The sequence below is a fragment of the Gymnoscopelus microlampas genome (genome assembly GCF_963454915.1).
Source record: "Gymnoscopelus microlampas genome assembly, chromosome: 11".
Taxonomy (NCBI): Eukaryota; Metazoa; Chordata; class Actinopteri; order Myctophiformes; family Myctophidae; genus Gymnoscopelus; species Gymnoscopelus microlampas.
This window is the reverse complement of record NC_139948.1, coordinates 54,749,278-54,767,224: the sequence shown is the minus strand read 5'-3', so window position 1 is coordinate 54,767,224 and position 17,947 is coordinate 54,749,278. Positions and strand designations below refer to the sequence as shown.

General features: G+C 41.3%; 1 protein-coding gene across 1 annotated transcript in view; it reads right to left on the bottom strand.

The window, feature by feature from the left end:
- Positions 1-12,298: 12,298 nt before the first annotated feature.
- Positions 12,299-17,947, bottom strand: part of LOC311055306 (NLR family CARD domain-containing protein 3-like) — a 33,254-nt gene continuing 27,605 nt past the window's right edge. Inside the window, exon 8 of the mRNA XM_084071436.1 lies at positions 12,299-12,916. Coding sequence (XP_083927562.1) covers positions 12,363-12,916 — 554 coding nt within the window. The 3' untranslated portion in view covers positions 12,299-12,362. The remainder of the gene's footprint in view (positions 12,917-17,947) is intronic.

Genomic DNA, 17,947 nt, shown 5'->3' with positions numbered 1-17,947 from the left:
TTTTGCTTTGGCAATGTAAACGTATGTTTTCTCATGCCAATAAAGCCCTTTGAATTGAATTGAATTGTGTGTACGTGCGTGCGTGCGTGCGTGCGTGCGTGTGTGTGTGACAAAGTGGCATTTCCTGTCCTCATCAGGGAAGTTCAGAGGAAGTGTACAGGAAACACTGATTATTGTCTCTCTCTGTGTGTGTGTGTGTGTGTGTGTGTGTGTGTGTGTGTGTGTGTGTGTGTGTGTGTGTGTGTGTGTGTGTGTGTGTGTGTGTGTGTGTGTGTGCGTGCGTGCGTGCGTGCGTGCGTGCGTGCGTGCGTGCGTGCGTGCGCGTGTGTTTCTTAGTAGAAAACAAAACTAGATTAACATTAATGGACTGTTTCTGTTTCTGAGAACAGAGAGGAGGTCTGTTTATGAGGTTATAGCATCATGGTTGCCCTGGTGACACACACGCACGCACGCACGCACGCACGCACGCACGCACGCACACACGCACACACACACACACACACACACACACACACACACACACACACACACACACACACACACACACACACACACACACACACACACACACACACACACACACACACACACCTTTAATGGCAAAATGGGCAGATCTTAGATATATGTGTGTGAGAGAGAGAGAGAGAGAGAGAGAGAGAGAGAGAGAGAGAGAGAGAGAGAGAGAGATAAAGGACATGTTCACTATGTATTCACATTAGTTCTATAGGTGTAATCTAAGGCTGCTTATAAACCTCTTTGTTTCCCTAACAGTATAGATTATCATTATTATTATTAACAGTATAGAGGATAAATGTGTTTTCTGCTCTCTTGAAAGGTTTTGAGTTATTATCAACAACAACAACCTGTACCTTTGTTTGTACCAGAAAAACAATTAACCAAAAAGTATAGTTTAACACAGAGTAGATAGAAGGCTTTAATCAAAGCTAAACATATCTAATTATACATAAAACACTACAGGCTGTCAAAACATTATTATTGTAGGCTAACTATCAGTAACGCAGCCTATATGTCAGAGTTCCACTGTGTTAGGGTTAGGTAACCTAACCTAAAGTTAACTCTTCTCTCCTCTGTGTCCACAGGATAATGGACCCTTCTCTAAGCCCCTCCCCAAACCAGCTTGTCCTATCCTACGTTAGCAGCGGTTACTAATCTAGGTCAGTGGTTCTCAAACTTTTTCATGTCAAGGACCCCCAAAATGATATGTATTTGGCCGCGGACCCTCATCTCAAATATTTTGTTCCAGGGACCCCCCAAAAGCAAAGATTTGAGCAACAAATGTTCGCTTAAAAATATATATATATTCAAAGGTTTGCACACATTTTCACGATTTTTCAAAAATAGCAGATCTACAAGCTCATAGCGCGGCACTCGGTGCCGCGCTATGAGCTTGTAGATCTGCTATTTTTGAATAGCCAAAGTATAAAAGGTCATAATTATTGTGATGCTATATTAACACATTTAGCTGGGTACCCCCTGGAACACCCTCAAGTACCCCTGGGGGTCCCCGGACCCCACTTTGAGAACCAATGATCTAGGTGAGCCTGGCAAGCTTTCGCGTCTAGGTCCATCTGTTCTGCGTCATGGAGTTAATTGCCACTATTTCAGTGAAAGACATTCCTAAGGAAGTCATGTCCAATTTCTGGAATAGTGGAGTGGAAATCTCAGAGAGAACCAGGCAGAAGGGACTGCAATATGCGTTTGAAAAATATATCCACAATATAATGTGTCGCCGAAATATTATGAATGAAGACGGCATTCACATCGAGGCGAAGGCGCACCGTTCAACACTGTAAAAGTCAGCCACCTCACGTCTTATAAAACATATAAAGGATCAACAATGTTCTTGCATTTCAGGGTAAATAAATACATTGTTTTATTTTAAGCTAAGGTTCAGTTATGACTTCCCATAGTTTTCGGTATCATGTGTTTTTAGCCATGGTTCACATGAGGTGCCGAGTCCTCCTGGTTTATAGCGGTGTTCGATTGTTACATTGCCAACTCTCACATGTACATAAACGTTCAGATTTCAACCATGCGACACTAATGGTTGGGAGGTGTATTGCACTCTGATACATTACAACAACAAAAAATAAAATAAAAGAAAATGGCCGGCGATGAGATTAAAATGCTTTTTATTGAACACGGGAGATACGGGTACTTATCGCGGTCCGGGTCGCCTTGTAACATCCGTGGCTCGGGGGTAAGCACTTTATATTTGAAATCTGAACGTTTATGTACATGTGAGAGTTGGCAATCTAAAAAAAAATCAAACACCGCTATAAACCGGGGGGACTCAGTCACGTTTCAGGGCTAATGTGTTTTAGCCCATTGCTAAATCATCCTGTTTTCCATTTGTTTTTAGCGCACCTGGATATTGTTCCCACATCGTGGGTTTGATTCACATGCTGGATGTCATGAAAGCACAACTACAAAGCCCAATAAGATCGTGCACTAGTTTGCCACAACAATGGCACAAACCCAGAGGACCCAAAATAAACCCGGTGCCCATATCGTCCGTCGTGGTCGCAAAAGCCAAGAAAGACCGCAAATGGAGACCTGTTGACTGTCACTACACTGGGGAAAGGTAAATTCAAGATGAACGGGGGGGGGGGGGGCAGGGGTATTCAGACGTATTATTAAATGATTTACAAACAAGGTTAACTCACAATATGCGCCATGCCTCTTTAAGGATTACTTTTGATTTAAGTTTATTTCTTAAGAAACCATTGGCTGATGCATATCATCACCTCATCTTTATGAGGTCCACACATACAGTAACATAAAGATATGTGTTAACAACCAAGTTCCTATGGGATCATTCATAGCAGTACGCTCTTTATTTGTTTTGCTAGGATGAGGAGCAACTCCATAACAGAGGAGGACTTGAGCCTGCTGCAGACAGGAGCACCCATCAGCTATTTGGCCAACAGACCCCCTGTCGAGGTAGCTGTAGGAGGAAGCAAATACCCCCTTGGAAGTGGTTTGAGCCATCAGGTAAATGAAAAGCACTTGGCTGAACTGAGAGTATTGTTTCAATACAAACTTCATTCTACAAATTTCAGTATAGTAGGTAGTAAAGACTGTACCATCAACCCTTTATTCCAACAAGAAAAAAAAACAAAAAAAACAACCAACCTTCGGAATCACATTGAGGGAAAGCAAAACATTTTCAATGTCAAGGAGTTCGATCACTCGTCTTTGATGATGTGTGGTTGGAAGTTGGACAGCATGCTAACCACATACCATGTTTGATTAATATTACCTAGACGAGTATTTGGGATCTTACCAGAAATAATCTTAAAGTTTTTAATTTTGCCAATGGCTCTTTCCACATGAACTCTGTGCTTAGCAATTGTTTTGGTCATCTCAACATCTGCATGTGGCATCTGACGGTTGGACCTGGAAAAAGGTGGAATGTTACGTTTTTTTCAATAAGAAAACCTTGTCCCAACCCCCCCCCCCCCCCCCCCACGAGCGTCTTATTATAACTATAACTCTGTGGTTAACTCACCCAACGATATGATAACAGTTCAGTGTCTCTTACGGTTCCATACACAGCAACACGTTTCAGTGGAAAAGACGACGTCTCTCTCTCTCCCAACAGACACCAGGAGTCAGTTAAAACACCTCACACTGAGGTCAGACTTAGCCTGGTTACAGACCAATGATTTGTTTACTAACAGTGAGACTGGACGCACAGGTGATCGTTTCATGCAATCAATTGCATGAAACCTGTTTGTTGTTTGGGGGTTGTTTACAAATGGTAAATGGTAAATGGTGCATTTATATAGCGCTTCTATCTGAAGCGCTTTACATTGATTGTGCCATTCACCCATTCACACACACATTCATACACCGATGGCGGAGGAAACCATGCAAGGCACCAACCTGCTCATCGGGAGCCATTAGGGGTTCAGAGTCTTGCTCAAGGACACTTCTACACTAACTCTAGGGGAGCGCCCCCAGCCCGGGATCGAACTAGGAACCTTGCGGTTTTCCAGTTCACTCTACCCGGCCACTCTACCCCCTGAGCCACTGCCGCCCGTTTACAACAACCTCCTCCTGTCTGTTGGCTAGTGAGGCGCGTCCTAGTGAGACCTGACAGAATGGCTTTAATTTGCAACCAGTGTGACATCGTCGGTTATAGCTTAAGAATATCTCTGTCATTTTTGATTTATTTGGCTATTCAAAAATAGCAGAGCTTGTGGATCTGCTATTTTTGAAAAAACGTGAAAATGAATTTGAATATATGTATAACTCAAATCTTTGCTTCTGGGGGTCTCTGGAACAAAAATATGTTACAAATGTTAAAATATATATATATATATATATATATATATATATATATATATATATATATATATATATATATATATATATATATATATATATATATAAAGATTTGCACACATTTTCAAGAATTTTCTAAAAATAGCTGTTCTGAAAAAAATAACAGTTTGCTTTAAGCTCATAGCGTGGCACTCGCCGCGCTATGAGCTTGTAGATAGAGCTGGGTCAACTGGGTCCAGAGGTTCACCCAGCTTGTCCTGTCGCAGGGGGCGCTATCTGGTTCTCTGTAGACCAGTCTCTGTCTCCACAAACAAACACAGTGTCCTAAAGTCTTTATTATTCCAAAACGAGCCCGGTGTTGCTTCTCACACTGAACGTTAGCTCAGCTAGCATGAGGCTAACAGCAGTGTAACTCTAGCCCTCTGCTTACTGCAGTAACGTTAGCTCAGCTAGCATGAGGCTAACAGCAGTGTAACTCTAGCCCTCTGCTTACTGCAGTAACGTTAGCTCAGCTAGCATGAGGCTAACAACAGTGTAACTCTAGCCCTCTGCTTACTGCAGTAACGTTAACTCAGCTAGCATGAGGCTAACAACAGTGTAACTCTAGCCCTCTGCTTACTGCAGTAACGTTAGCTCAGCTAGCATGAGGCTAACAACAGTGTAACTCTAGCCCTCTGCTTACTGCAGTAACGTTAGCTCAGCTAGCATGAGGCTAACAACAGTGTAACTCTAGCCCTCTGCTTACTGCAGTAACGTTAGCTCAGCTAGCATGAGGCTAACAACAGTGTAACTCTAGCCCTCTGCTTACTGCAGTAACGTTAGCTCAGCTAGCATGAGGCTAACAACAGTGTAACTCTAGCCCTCTGCTTACTGCAGTAACGTTAGCTCAGCTAGCATGAGGCTAACAACAGTGTAACTCTAGCCCTCTGCTTACTGCAGTAACGTTAGCTCAGCTAGCATGAGGCTAACAACAGTGTAACTCTAGCCCTCTGCTTACTGCAGTAACGTTAGCTCAGCTAGCATGAGGCTAACAACAGTGTAACTCTAGCCCCTGCTTACTGCAGTAACGTTAGCTCAGCTAGCATGTGGCTAACAACAGTGTAACTCTAGCCCCCTGCTTACTGCAGTAACGTTAGCTCAGCTAGCATGAGGCTACCAACAACAGTAACTCTAGCCCTCTGCTTACTGCAGTAACGTTAGCTCAGCTAGCATGAGGCTAACAACAGTGTAACTCTAGCCCCCTGCTTACTGCAGTAACGTTAGCTCAGCTAGCATGAGGCTAACAACAGTGTAACTCTAGCCCCCTGCTTACTGCAGTAACGTTAGCTCAGCTAGCATGAGGCTAACAACAGTGTAACTCTAGCCCTCTGCTTAATGCAGTAACGTTAGCTCAGCTAGCATGAGGCTAACAACAGTGTAACTCTAGCCCCCTGCTTACTGCAGTAACGTTAGCTCAGCTAGCATGTGGCTAACAACAGTGTAACTCTAGCCCCCTGCTTACTGCAGTAACGTTAGCTCAGCTAGCATGAGGCTAACAACAGTGTAACTCTAGCCCCCTGCTTACTGCAGTAACGTTAGCTCAGCTAGCATGAGGCTAACAACAGTGTAACTCTAGCCCCCTGCTTACTGCAGTAACGTTAGCTCAGCTAGCATGAGGCTAACAACAGTGTAACTCTAGCCCCCTGCTTACTGCAGTAACGTTAGCTCAGCTAGCATGAGGCTAACAACAGTGTAACTCTAGCCCCCTGCTTACTGCAGTAACGTTAGCTCAGCTAGCATGAGGCTAACAACAGTGTAACTCTAGCCCTCTGCTTAATGCAGTAACATTAGCTCAGCTAGCATGAGGCTAACAACAGTGTAACTCTAGCCCCCTGCTTACTGCAGTAACGTTAGCTCAGCTAGCATGAGGCTAACAACAGTGTAACTCTAGCCCTCTGCTTACTGCAGTAACGTTAGCTCAGCTAGCATGAGGCTAACAACAGTGTAACTCTAGCCCTCTGCTTACTGCAGTAACGTTAGCTCAGCTAGCATGAGGCTAACAACAGTGTAACTCTAGCCCTCTGCTTACTGCAGTAAAACGTTAGAACCAGGACTCGTCTTGACTCCAAACAGGACAAATATTAAACACTGTTAATACAGATGAGTAAAGTCATTCAACACTTAAACACTAAGTGTTCATATTGTCATGTAATGCTCCTGTTTTGACACACATGTGAGTTCTTCAGACACCAAAAACCTCTCCCTCCTAAAACCGGCTAAGCACACCCAACCCCCAGCTCGTCCCGCCCCCCAACCAATCATACGCTTGGAAAAGTGATGGACCGTCACAATGACCAATCAGAGGTAGTTAAAAGGAACACAGTCAGAAAACACACTTAGGCTTTTGATTGATTGATTGATGTACTTTATTTAGTAAGACATGAGAACAACAGTACATGGAAGTACAAATTACACAATACAAGGTCTACTAAACTACCTACCCTAACCTTACCTAAACCCTAACCCACAATACAAGGTCTACTAAACTACCTACCCTAACCTTACCTAAACCCTAGCCCTAACCTAACCTTACCTAAACCCTAACCCACAATACAAGGTCTACTAAACTACCTAACCCAACCTTACCTAAACCCTAACCCACAATACAAGGTCTACTAAACTACCTAACCTAACCTTACCTAAACCCTAACCCACAATACAAGGTCTACTAAACTACCTAATCTAACCTTACCTAAACCCTAAACCCTAACCCACAATACAAGGTCTACTAAACTACCTAATCTAACCTAAACCCTAACCCACAATACAAGGTCTACTAAACTACCTAATCTAACCTTAACCCTAACCCACAATACAAGGTCTACTAAACTACCTAATCTAACCTAAACCCTAACCCACAATACAAGGTCTACTAAACTACCTAATCTAACCTTAACCCTAACCCACAATACAAGGTCTACTAAACTACCTAGCCTAACCTTAACCCTAACCTAACCTTACCTTTAAACCATAACCTAACCTTACCTAAACCCTAACCCTAACCTAACCTTACCTATAAACCCTAACCTAACCTTACCTAAACCCTAACCTAACCTTACCTAAACCCTAACCCTAACCCAACCTTACCTATAAACCGTAACCTAACCTAACCTTACCTAAACCCTAACCCACAATACAAGGTCTACTAAACTACCTAATCTAACCTAAACCCTAACCCACAATACAAGGTCTACTAAACTACCTAATCTAACCTTAACCCTAACCCACAATACAAGGTCTACTAAACTACCTAACCTAACCTTAACCCTAATCCACAATACAAGGTCTACTAAACTACCTAATCTAACCTTAACCCTAACCCACAATACAAGGTCTACTAAACTACCTAGCCTAACCTTAACCCTAACCTAACCTTACCTTTAAACCATAACCTAACCTTACCTAAACCCTAACCCTAACCTAACCTTACCTATAAACCCTAACCTAACCTTACCTAAACCCTAAGCCTAACCTAACCTTACCTAAACCCTAACCCTAACCTAACCTTACCTATAAACCGTAACCTAACCTAACCTTACCTAAACCCTAACCCACAATACAAGGTCTATAAACTGAAGATTCATAAAGCACTAAGCTTGTTTAAAATGAGATCCAACACACACAAGGCTGATCTCTTAGTAGCTTCTAAAGACCTGTTGACTGAGTTGATTACATTGACTAATTCTAAGGTTTTAAATAGGAATATATTAACTTGACATGCTGTAAATCATATGTATGTCATAGTTTTTCATCACAACACAAAAACATGATGGATTAGGCCAGGGGTCTTCGACAGGGTGTCCGGGACCCCTAGGGGGTCCTCAGAGTTACTACAGGGGGTCTGCCAAATCCATGTGATTTGCCGCCAAATCCATGTGATTTGGCGTCAAATCACATAGAATTGGCGGCAAATCTTGTTGTTTTTACACTAACCACTTGAACCCCAGCTTCCATATTTAGTCTATGAGCCAGATTTCATTATGGAAAGAGTGGGCAAAACCATACCTATATTAAATTGTTTATAGGGTCAATATAAGTAAATAAATATATGATAACCTTTCCTGCAGCTTTGTTCATAGTTATCACACATTTTGTTATTTTCCCCATACGTACATGACAGGTGAAAAAATGACAACATTTAAAGAATAGTTATCATAATGAAACCATAATGAAACTTCCTGAGTTGATTACTTACACGAAGACAATGATTTATCCTATTACAAGTTTTCTGAAATGGTATATTTAAATATGCAAATTAGGCATTTAGTCCATGAGCCAGAGCCCCAAAATTGAGCCAGATATTGAATATTCCCTCGTTAAAAACCTTTGACTCCAACATCTTAACTAAATGAAATAAGTATGTTGACTCTGGCTTTGTCCAATGTTCCAATGTTGATTCTGGAAAGTTATACAAATTCAGGCATATCGTCCTAATGCCTAACCTAACGCTAAGAGGAAATCACTTTCCATTATAGGACAGATTGAACATAACTTTATACTTCACCTTTAACCACTTGAACCCCACTAGGAGGAACAACCACTACGAACAGCAGATCTGATGTTTTTAGTTGAAAAAAAGAGGGCACCAAGTACAGAGTGTTTTACTGATAGCGGTTTCACACTATGGTCCCGGGTGCGCACCCTGGACCACTTGGCTGCTGTTGTGGTAGTGTGAACGTAGCGAACCGTTCCCCGTAACGCATCACCGTTCCGTACCCGAAACCACCTCGAGAGGTAGTTTCGGGTCCGATTGCTGCGGAGTCGGGAACGGAACGCGGCAGTGTGAATCCATCCGTACCAAGAGAAGGAAGTGGACTGCTAATCATATATCATTTATATATTTTTATAATGACGCATTCTTTTAGCTGGGTTATACCTTCTCATAGTTATATTTGAATGTTGACAAAAAATAATAATCCCGCTAGTGTTTGAGTAGCGCGAGCCGTGAAAAATAATAAACCAAAAACACATGTGTGGCGAACGTATTTGTAAGGATAAATACACCAAGGACTAGTCTGTGACGTGACGTCACTGCTAAATTACAAAGGATGCGTCTGTGACGCCAATATCATATTAACAGACGACAGTGCATTTCGAGGTTTCAAAGACCAGTGCACACACTGCTTTGGTTGTGTATTGTTGATCTGTTGTTATTATAACTCAAGACAACGTCAGGAACACAGTCAAACTTTATTATTCACTCTAGAATGACTTTTCTTCTGTGAATGACATTCGCTCTCCCAAAGCGTCATAGTCCACAGCGCCCCCATGAGGCACCTATTTACCATTACTGTTAAATTAAATGGTCTCGAGTCTTGGCCAGTGTGAATGCTGGCCAACCAAGCGCACTCGGGAACGGAGGGGGAACGCTTCGCTTCAAACGCACCCAATGTGAAACCGCCCTGAGTCTAGAGGCTCTGAGAGGATAAAGTGAAGTGATATTATCACAGTATTCTGAGACACACCTGGACTTATCTTATACTTTGACTGTTAAACAACAGCAGATCTACAAGCTCGTAGCGCGGCACCGAGTGCCGCGCTACGAGCTTGTAGATCTGCTATTTATTTTTTTTATCATGAAAATGTGTGCAAATCTTTGAATATATATATGTTTTTAAAGTGAACGTTTGTAACTCAAATCTTTGCTTCTGGGGGTCCCTGGAACAAAACATTTGGAGATGGGGGTCCGTGGCCACAATATATATATGTGGGGGTCCTTGACATTCTAAATCTTCTAAATCTTAACAGTTTTTGAAAAAAATGTATGTTGTTATAATATCAGTGGTTCTCAAACTTTTTCATGTCAAGGACCCCCAAAATGATATGTATTTGGCCGCGGACCCCCACCTGAAGATATGTTGTATGTTTGAGTTCAAAATGTTTGCCTTTTATAAAAAAAGATTTAAAGGTTCGCACATATTTGCGAGGTTTTTCCAAAAATAGCAGATCTACAAGCTCATAGCACGGCACCGAGTGCAGCGCTATGAGCTTGTAGATCTGCTATTTTTCAATAGCCAAAGTATTAAATATGGATAAAGGGTTTAAAATGATTGTGAAGCTTTATTAACACTTTGTGTTAAAACGTGGGGTCTGGGGACCCCCAGGGGTCCTTGGGGGGGGTTCCAGGGGGTCCCCAGCAAAATATGTTAATAAAACATCACAATAATTTTAACCACTTTAACCTTTTATAATTTACTTAGGCTATTCAAACATAGCAGATCTACAAGCTCATAGCGCGGCACCGAGTGCCAAGCTATGAGCTTGCAGATCTACTACTAAAAAACAACAACTATTTTTTAAAGCGAACATTTGTAATTCAAATCTTTGTTTCTGGGGGTCCCTGGAACAACATATGTTGAGATGGGGGCCCCTGGAACAACATATGTTGAGATGGGGGTCCCTGGAACAACATATGTTGAGATGGGGGTCCCTGGAACAACATATGTTGAGATGGGGGTCCCTGGAACAACATATGTTGAGATGGGGGTCCGTGGTAATGACTTGTTTGATGTGTTTTATATAAATATAAAGGTTTGTAATAATAAAAACAGATTGAGGTTGTCAAGTCAAGTCAAGTTTATTTGTATACTGCAGCACATTTAAAAACCCGAAGTGCTTTAAGAGACAATATCAACATATAGACTGTGAGATCTATTCACAAAGCTATAATAAAAGCCTATTACGTAACCAGAAAAATAAAACTAATACAAACAAAACAACAACAAACAACAACAGAGCCTTTAGTTTGGATTTGAACTTCTCAATGGTGGAGCTAACTTAATGTGGAATGGATCTACAAGCTCACAATGCATCCCCCCTGTCTGAGAATAGCAGATCTACAAGCTCACAATGCATCCCTCCTGTCTGAAAATAGCAGATCTACAAGCTCACAATGCATCCCCCCTGTCTGAGAATAGCAGATCTACAAGCACACAATGCATCTCCTCCTGTCTGAAAATAGCAGATCTACAAGCTCACAACACATCCCGCTGTCTTAAAATAGCAGATCTACAAGCACACAACGCATCCCCCTTGTCTGAAAATAGTAGATCTACAAGCACACAACGCATTCCCCTGTCTCAAAATAGCAGATCTACAAGCTTACAAGGAAATCCCCCACTGTCTGAAAATAGCAGATCTACAAGCTCACAATGCATCCCCCATGTGTGAAAATAGCAGATCTATAAGCCCACAATGCATCCCCCCTGTCTGAAAATAGTAGATCTACAAGCTCACAACGCATCTCTCCTGTCTGCATGAAAATAACAGATCTACAAGCTAAAAACGCATCCCCCTGATGTCTGAAAATAGCAGATCTACAAGCACACAATGCATCCCCCTTGTCTGAAAATAGTAGATCTACAAGCACACAACGCATCCCTCCTGTCTGAAAATAGCAGATCTACAAGCTCAAAACACATCTCTCCTGTCTGCATGAAAATAACAGATCTACAAGCTAAAAACGCATCCCCCTGATGTCTGAAAATAGCAGATCTACAAGCACACAATGCATCCCCCCTGTCAGAAAATAGCAGATCTATAAGCTCACAACGCATCCCTCCTGTCTGCATGAAAATAACAGATCTACAAGCTAACGCATCCCCCTTCTGTCTGAAAATAGCAGATCTACAAGCTCACAACGCATCCCCCCTGTCTGCATGAAAATAGCAGATCTACAAGCTCACAACGCATCCCCCCTGTCTGCATGAAAATAGCAGATCTACAAGCTCACAACGCATCCCCTCATGTCTGAAAATAACTGATCAACAAGCTCACAACACATCCCTCGGATTCTGTCTGAAAATAAATCTACAAGCTAACAACGCCCCCTCCCCCCCCCCCCCCCCCCGTCTGAAAATATCAGATCTACAAGTATTGCACTGGAGGGAGGTGCGAGTACAGACCCCTGGGGGACTCCAGTCAGTTAAGTACAGTAGTATGTATATACTGTATCTGTAAGCTCTACTATATATTCTATATACATACTGTAGGGTGTAAGTGTTTCAACACGTTTACCAGATCTCACACACCTCTGCTGTACCAATAACCTCTATCCCTGCATATAGAGGTTGTGTGAAGGTGGTGTTTACTGTATAGAGGAGGGTCTGTTTGTTGTCTTTAATACAGTAGAAAGACACAGTACCTGCTCTGTGATCTGTGTACACGCCCATTACCCCCTCACCCCCCCTCTGACCCCCCCCTGTGGAGGCATCAGGTCCTGACAGTTCAGTCTGAATGCTGTTGTGTTTGAACCAGTAGACTGAACCCTTATACCAATATAACATCCAGGACTTGTCATTGTGACCAAAGCGTGATAGCTCCGCCTCCTTTCTGGTGATGTCTATATAACTGACTGCTACACCAACACCATATCCTCTCCATTTTACTTCAAAGTAACAACGTTCAGGCAGACTCTCTTTACTCAACACCTGACGGTCAGAGGTAAATCTGTGTGGATGTTCAGGATGATGTTGGTTTTGTCCTGTAAGAGTCACCTTCCTGTTCTCCTCTGACAGGAAGAGGAAGTCGTTCACTGTGTTTTCATCCAGTGAAAGCTGACAGGAATCTGTGAGAAAAACAAAAGACAAAATATCACAACTAATGAAACACTTTACACCTGAGTCACTGTGTCGGCCATGTTATTAATGCTGAACATTTAGAAACTTAACCCATTAAGACCAGGAACACATCTGTGTCATTTTAACTTTGATTTATCTGTTCAATAATCAGTGGTGGAATAAATACTCAAATGTTTAAGTCAAAGTATCAATACTGCAATGTAGAAATACTCTGTTACAAGTAAAAGTCCGGAATTCAAAAAATATTTGAGTAAAAGTACAAAAGTATTGGCATCAAAATGTACTTAAAGTACCAAAAGTAGAAAGTACTCATTATGCAGAATGTCCCATTACCCAGTTTTTAAATGTATAAAACATATACAAATCTTTTGAAAATAGCAGATCTACAAGCTCACAATGCGTCTCATTGTGAGCTTGTAGATCTGCTATTTTTAAATGGCCGAAATCTATATAGGGCTGAAGTGGTTTGTAATAATAATCAAAATCTACAAAGTAACTAAAGTTTTAAAATTAAAAAATAGTGGGTTAAAAGTACAATATCTGCCTCTGAGATGTAGTGGAGTAGAAGTAAAAGTACTGAAATGTGGAAATACTCAAAATTTTATTTAAGTACAGTACTTGAGTACATGTACTTAGTTACTTTACACCACTTTCAAACTTTATTTTTTTGGCTGTTCAAAAATAGCAGATCTACAAGCTCGTAGCGCGGGACTCGGTGCCGCGCTATGAGCTTGTACTGGAACAAAATATTTTACAAATGTTCGCTTTATAAAACTATAATATTCAAAGAGTTGCACACGTTTTCATGATTTTTCAAAAATAGCAGATCTACAAGCTCATAATGCTTGTAGATCTGATTTTTTTGATTAGCGATGCGTTCTCGGTCTTAATGGGTTAAATGGGTCCCCAGCTAAATGTGTTAATATAGCATCACAATCATGTTTCAACTTTTATAATTAGGCTATTCAAAAATAGCAGATCTACAAGCTCATAGCGCGGCACCGATCTGCTCTTTTAGAAAAATCGTGAAAATTTAAGCAAATCTTTGAATATATATATATTTAAAGCAAACATTTGTAACTCAAATCTTTGCTTCTGGGGGTCCCTGGAACAACATATTTTGAGATCGGGGTCCGCGGCCAAATCCATATAATTGTGGGGGTCCTTGACATGGAAACAGTTTGAGAACCACTGATATTATAACAACATATGTTTAGAAAAATGATTTAGAAGACATTTGTAGAATCCCCCAGAAGCAAAGATTTGAGTTACAAATGCTCATAGCGCGGCATTTTATAAATATAGCAGCTATTGTAGATCTGCTATTTTTGAATAGCCAAATTTTAAGATAATGCTTCAATTAGATAGATCTAATTGAATTAGATAGCAGATCTACAAGCTCACAATGTGTCACATTGTGATGTGTTGTGAGCTTGTAGATCTGTTATTTGCACTTTTCATACTGAGACAAAAAGAAATCCTCAGTGTTAACCCATTAAAACCAGGAAAGTGTTTTGGAACAGTGGTTCTCATAAATAGCAGATCTACAAGCTCACAGTGCGTCACTTTGTGCCACGCTGCGAGCTTGTACATCTGCTATTTTTGAAAATGTTTCAAAAACCTTGAAATTGTATGAAACTTTTTGAAAAAAAAAAAAAAAAAGATTTCCGGGGGTCCCTGACATAAAACATGTTCAGTAGTGGGTTTGGTGATGTTCTATATTGTCTGAATCAGCTTTGTTTGTGTTTGTTTAGGTGGTAAAAGAGTGACTTTGAGATCTGTTTCAGCGTACAATGTAATTAAGAGCATATTTAGAATGATTAATTTCTAATCAATGGAGAAATTATTTTACATTTCTTGTCCTTTGGAGTTCCATCATGACATCAAGGTAACTACACAACCCAAACCTCTACCACAGTGGACTGGCCCTTTAAATGAATCACTGTGACTATGAAGGTTGTTCAGAGCAATGGTTCTCAAAGTGGGGTCCGGGGACCCCCAGGGGTCCTTGGGGGGGTTCCAGGGGGTCCCCAGCAAAATGTGTTAATATAGAATCACAATAATTTTAACTACTTTAACCTTTTATACTTGGGCTACTCAAAAACAGCAGATCTACAAGCTCTTAGCGCGGCACCGATCTGCTATTTTTGAAAAATCTTGAAACTGTTTGCAAATGTTTGTATAAATATTTATGTTTTAACATTTTTAACTCAAATCTTTGCTTCTGGGGGTCCCTTGAACAACATATTTTGAGATGGGGGTCCGCGGGCAAATCCATATAATTGTGGGGGTCCTTGACCCCCACAATTAGAATCATTTGTAGAATCCCCCAGAAGGAAAGATTTGAGTTAAAAATGTTTGTTTGAGTTAAAAATGCTCATAGCGCGGCACTCGGTGCCGCGCTATGAACATTTAATGTTCTATAATGTCTATAATGTTCACCTTAAAATATATATATATATTCAAAGTTTCTTCAAAAAATAGCAGATCTACAAGCTCATAGCGCGGCACTCGGTGCCGCGCTATGAGCTTGTAGTAAGTATAAGATAATGCTTCAATTAGATAGATCTAATTACATTAGATAGCAGATCTACAAGCTCACAATGTGTCACATTGTGATGTGTTGTGAGCTTGTAGATCTGTTATTTGCACGTTTCATACTGAGACAAAGTATATCGTTGCTGTCATGCAGAAACCTTGTATCTCCATATTAATCAAAACTATTGAAAATAGTACACACACACACACACACACACACACACACACACACACACACACACACACACACACACACACACACACACACACACACACACACACACACACACACACACACACACACACACACACACACACACACACACAGTAAAATCAGTGTTAACCCATTAAAACCAGGAAAGTGTCCTTTTAGATTTTAGTGTTTTGGAACAGTGGTTCTCATAAATATCAGATCTACAAGCTCACAGTGCATCACTTCGTGCCGCGCTGCGAGCTTTTACATCTGATATTTATGAACATTTTTGAAGAAACTTGAAATTGTTTGAAAGAGTTTGAATAATTTTGATTTCTGGGGGTCCCTGACACAAAACATGTTCAGATGGGGGGGTCCCTGACACAAAACATGTTCAGATGGGGGGTCCCTGACACAAAACATGTTCAGATGGGGGGTCCCTGACACAAAACATGTTCAGATGGGGGGGGGGGGGGGGTCCCTGACACAAGGGTTAGGGGAGGGGGAGGGGGGGTTCAGTCTCAGTTTCAGAACCATTACAGTGAGTGATGGTTCAGGTCAAGGTCAAGGTCAAGTTTATTATGTCCCAAATTGGGCAATTCATTTTACAGCAGTAGGTAAAAAACTCTAAAAAACAAACACATGGACAATAACAAAGACATAGACAAAGACATCGTCACAAGATCCAGATAATACCAGTAAAGTGCAGTTACATACATGAGCTACCTCCTTCTGCTTCCCCCGTTGATGGTACGGATGGAAGTAGGCACAAATGAAAATTTGTACCTATTTTGTTTTGCTACAGGGGCCTTTAGCCATTGGCCGGAGGGCAAGAGTTCATACACAGAATGGAGTGGATGAGAGCTATCCGCTCTGATAGACGATGCCTTCATAAGCACCTGCCTATCATATATGAGACTTAGACAGCTGAATTTCTCACCCACAATCTTGCTAGCCCCCCTTACAATCATCCCATTTAGGGCATTTCTCTGTTTAATTCCAAGATTCCCATACCAACAAATGATAGAAAAAGAAATAACAGACTCTACAAAAGCCCTGTAGAACAAAATCATCACAGTTTTATCCACCTGAAATTTGGCTAGCTTCCGTAGACAGAAGAGGCGCTGTTGGCCTTTCTTACACAGCATTTCAGTGTTTGAGTCAAATTTCAAACGATTGTCGATAATGGTACCGAGATATTTATAAGTGGTTACCAATTCCACTGCCTGGCCATTTATCACACTACTCTCAGTAGCTAGTGCTGAGAGTCTAAAATCAATGCACATATCTTTAGTCTTTGTGACGTTAAGTTGTAAAAATGCCTCATCACACCAGGAAACAAAGTCATCAACAACTGGACCATGGCTGGCCTCATTATCATCCAAAAGACTAATGATAACAGAATCATCAGCAAATTTGAGAATGTGTCTGTTGGCATGTTGACTTCTACAATCATTTGTATACAGGATGTACAGGAGTGGGGAGAGAACACAACCTTGGGGTGAACCTGTGGATGATGTTAGTTCTCCAGACAGATTACCATTCACTCTTACCCTCTGGCTTCTGTTTGTAAGGAAGTCAAGAACCCAACCTATAATACCCGAGTCTAAGCCAAAGTTGTTAACTAATTTTTCGACTAGTATGCTGAATGGTATTAAAGGCTGATGAGAAGTCAACAAAAAGCAGCCTAGCGTGTTTCTTGCTCACTTTCAGATGTTCAAACAGAAGGTTTAATAATGTGATGGTAGCATCAGACACAGCTCCTCTCTTAGCCCTGTATGCAAATTGCATAGGGTCTAGAAGACACTCCGTTTTTGTCAGGAGCTCTTCCTTGACCAGTTTCTCAAATGACTTCATAATAACAGAGGTTAGGGCCACAGGCCTGAAATCATTGAGCGCTTTGGGTCGGGGCCCCTTGGCAACTGGCACCACAATATATCGCTTCCATAGAGATGGTACCCTCTGCTGGGTAAGAGAAAGCTGAAAAATAAAATTAAAAATAGGGCCTAACTGTTCTGCACAGACAGTGAGCAGACGGCCACCTATATTGTCAGGGCCTGGACTTTTCTTAGGTTTACACCCTTTAAAGCACTGAATCACACTCTGCTCATTAAAGGAGAGATCATGAACCTTTGACGAAGCTAGACCCTTCCTGAGCTCAGAGTGCTTCTGTTTGAAGTCTTGCACATCAAATCGGGTATAGAACTGATTAAAATCCTCTGCTAAAAGCAGATCGGAATTATAGCCACTAAGCTGAATATTAGTTCTACCCTCTTCCTTAAGGCCA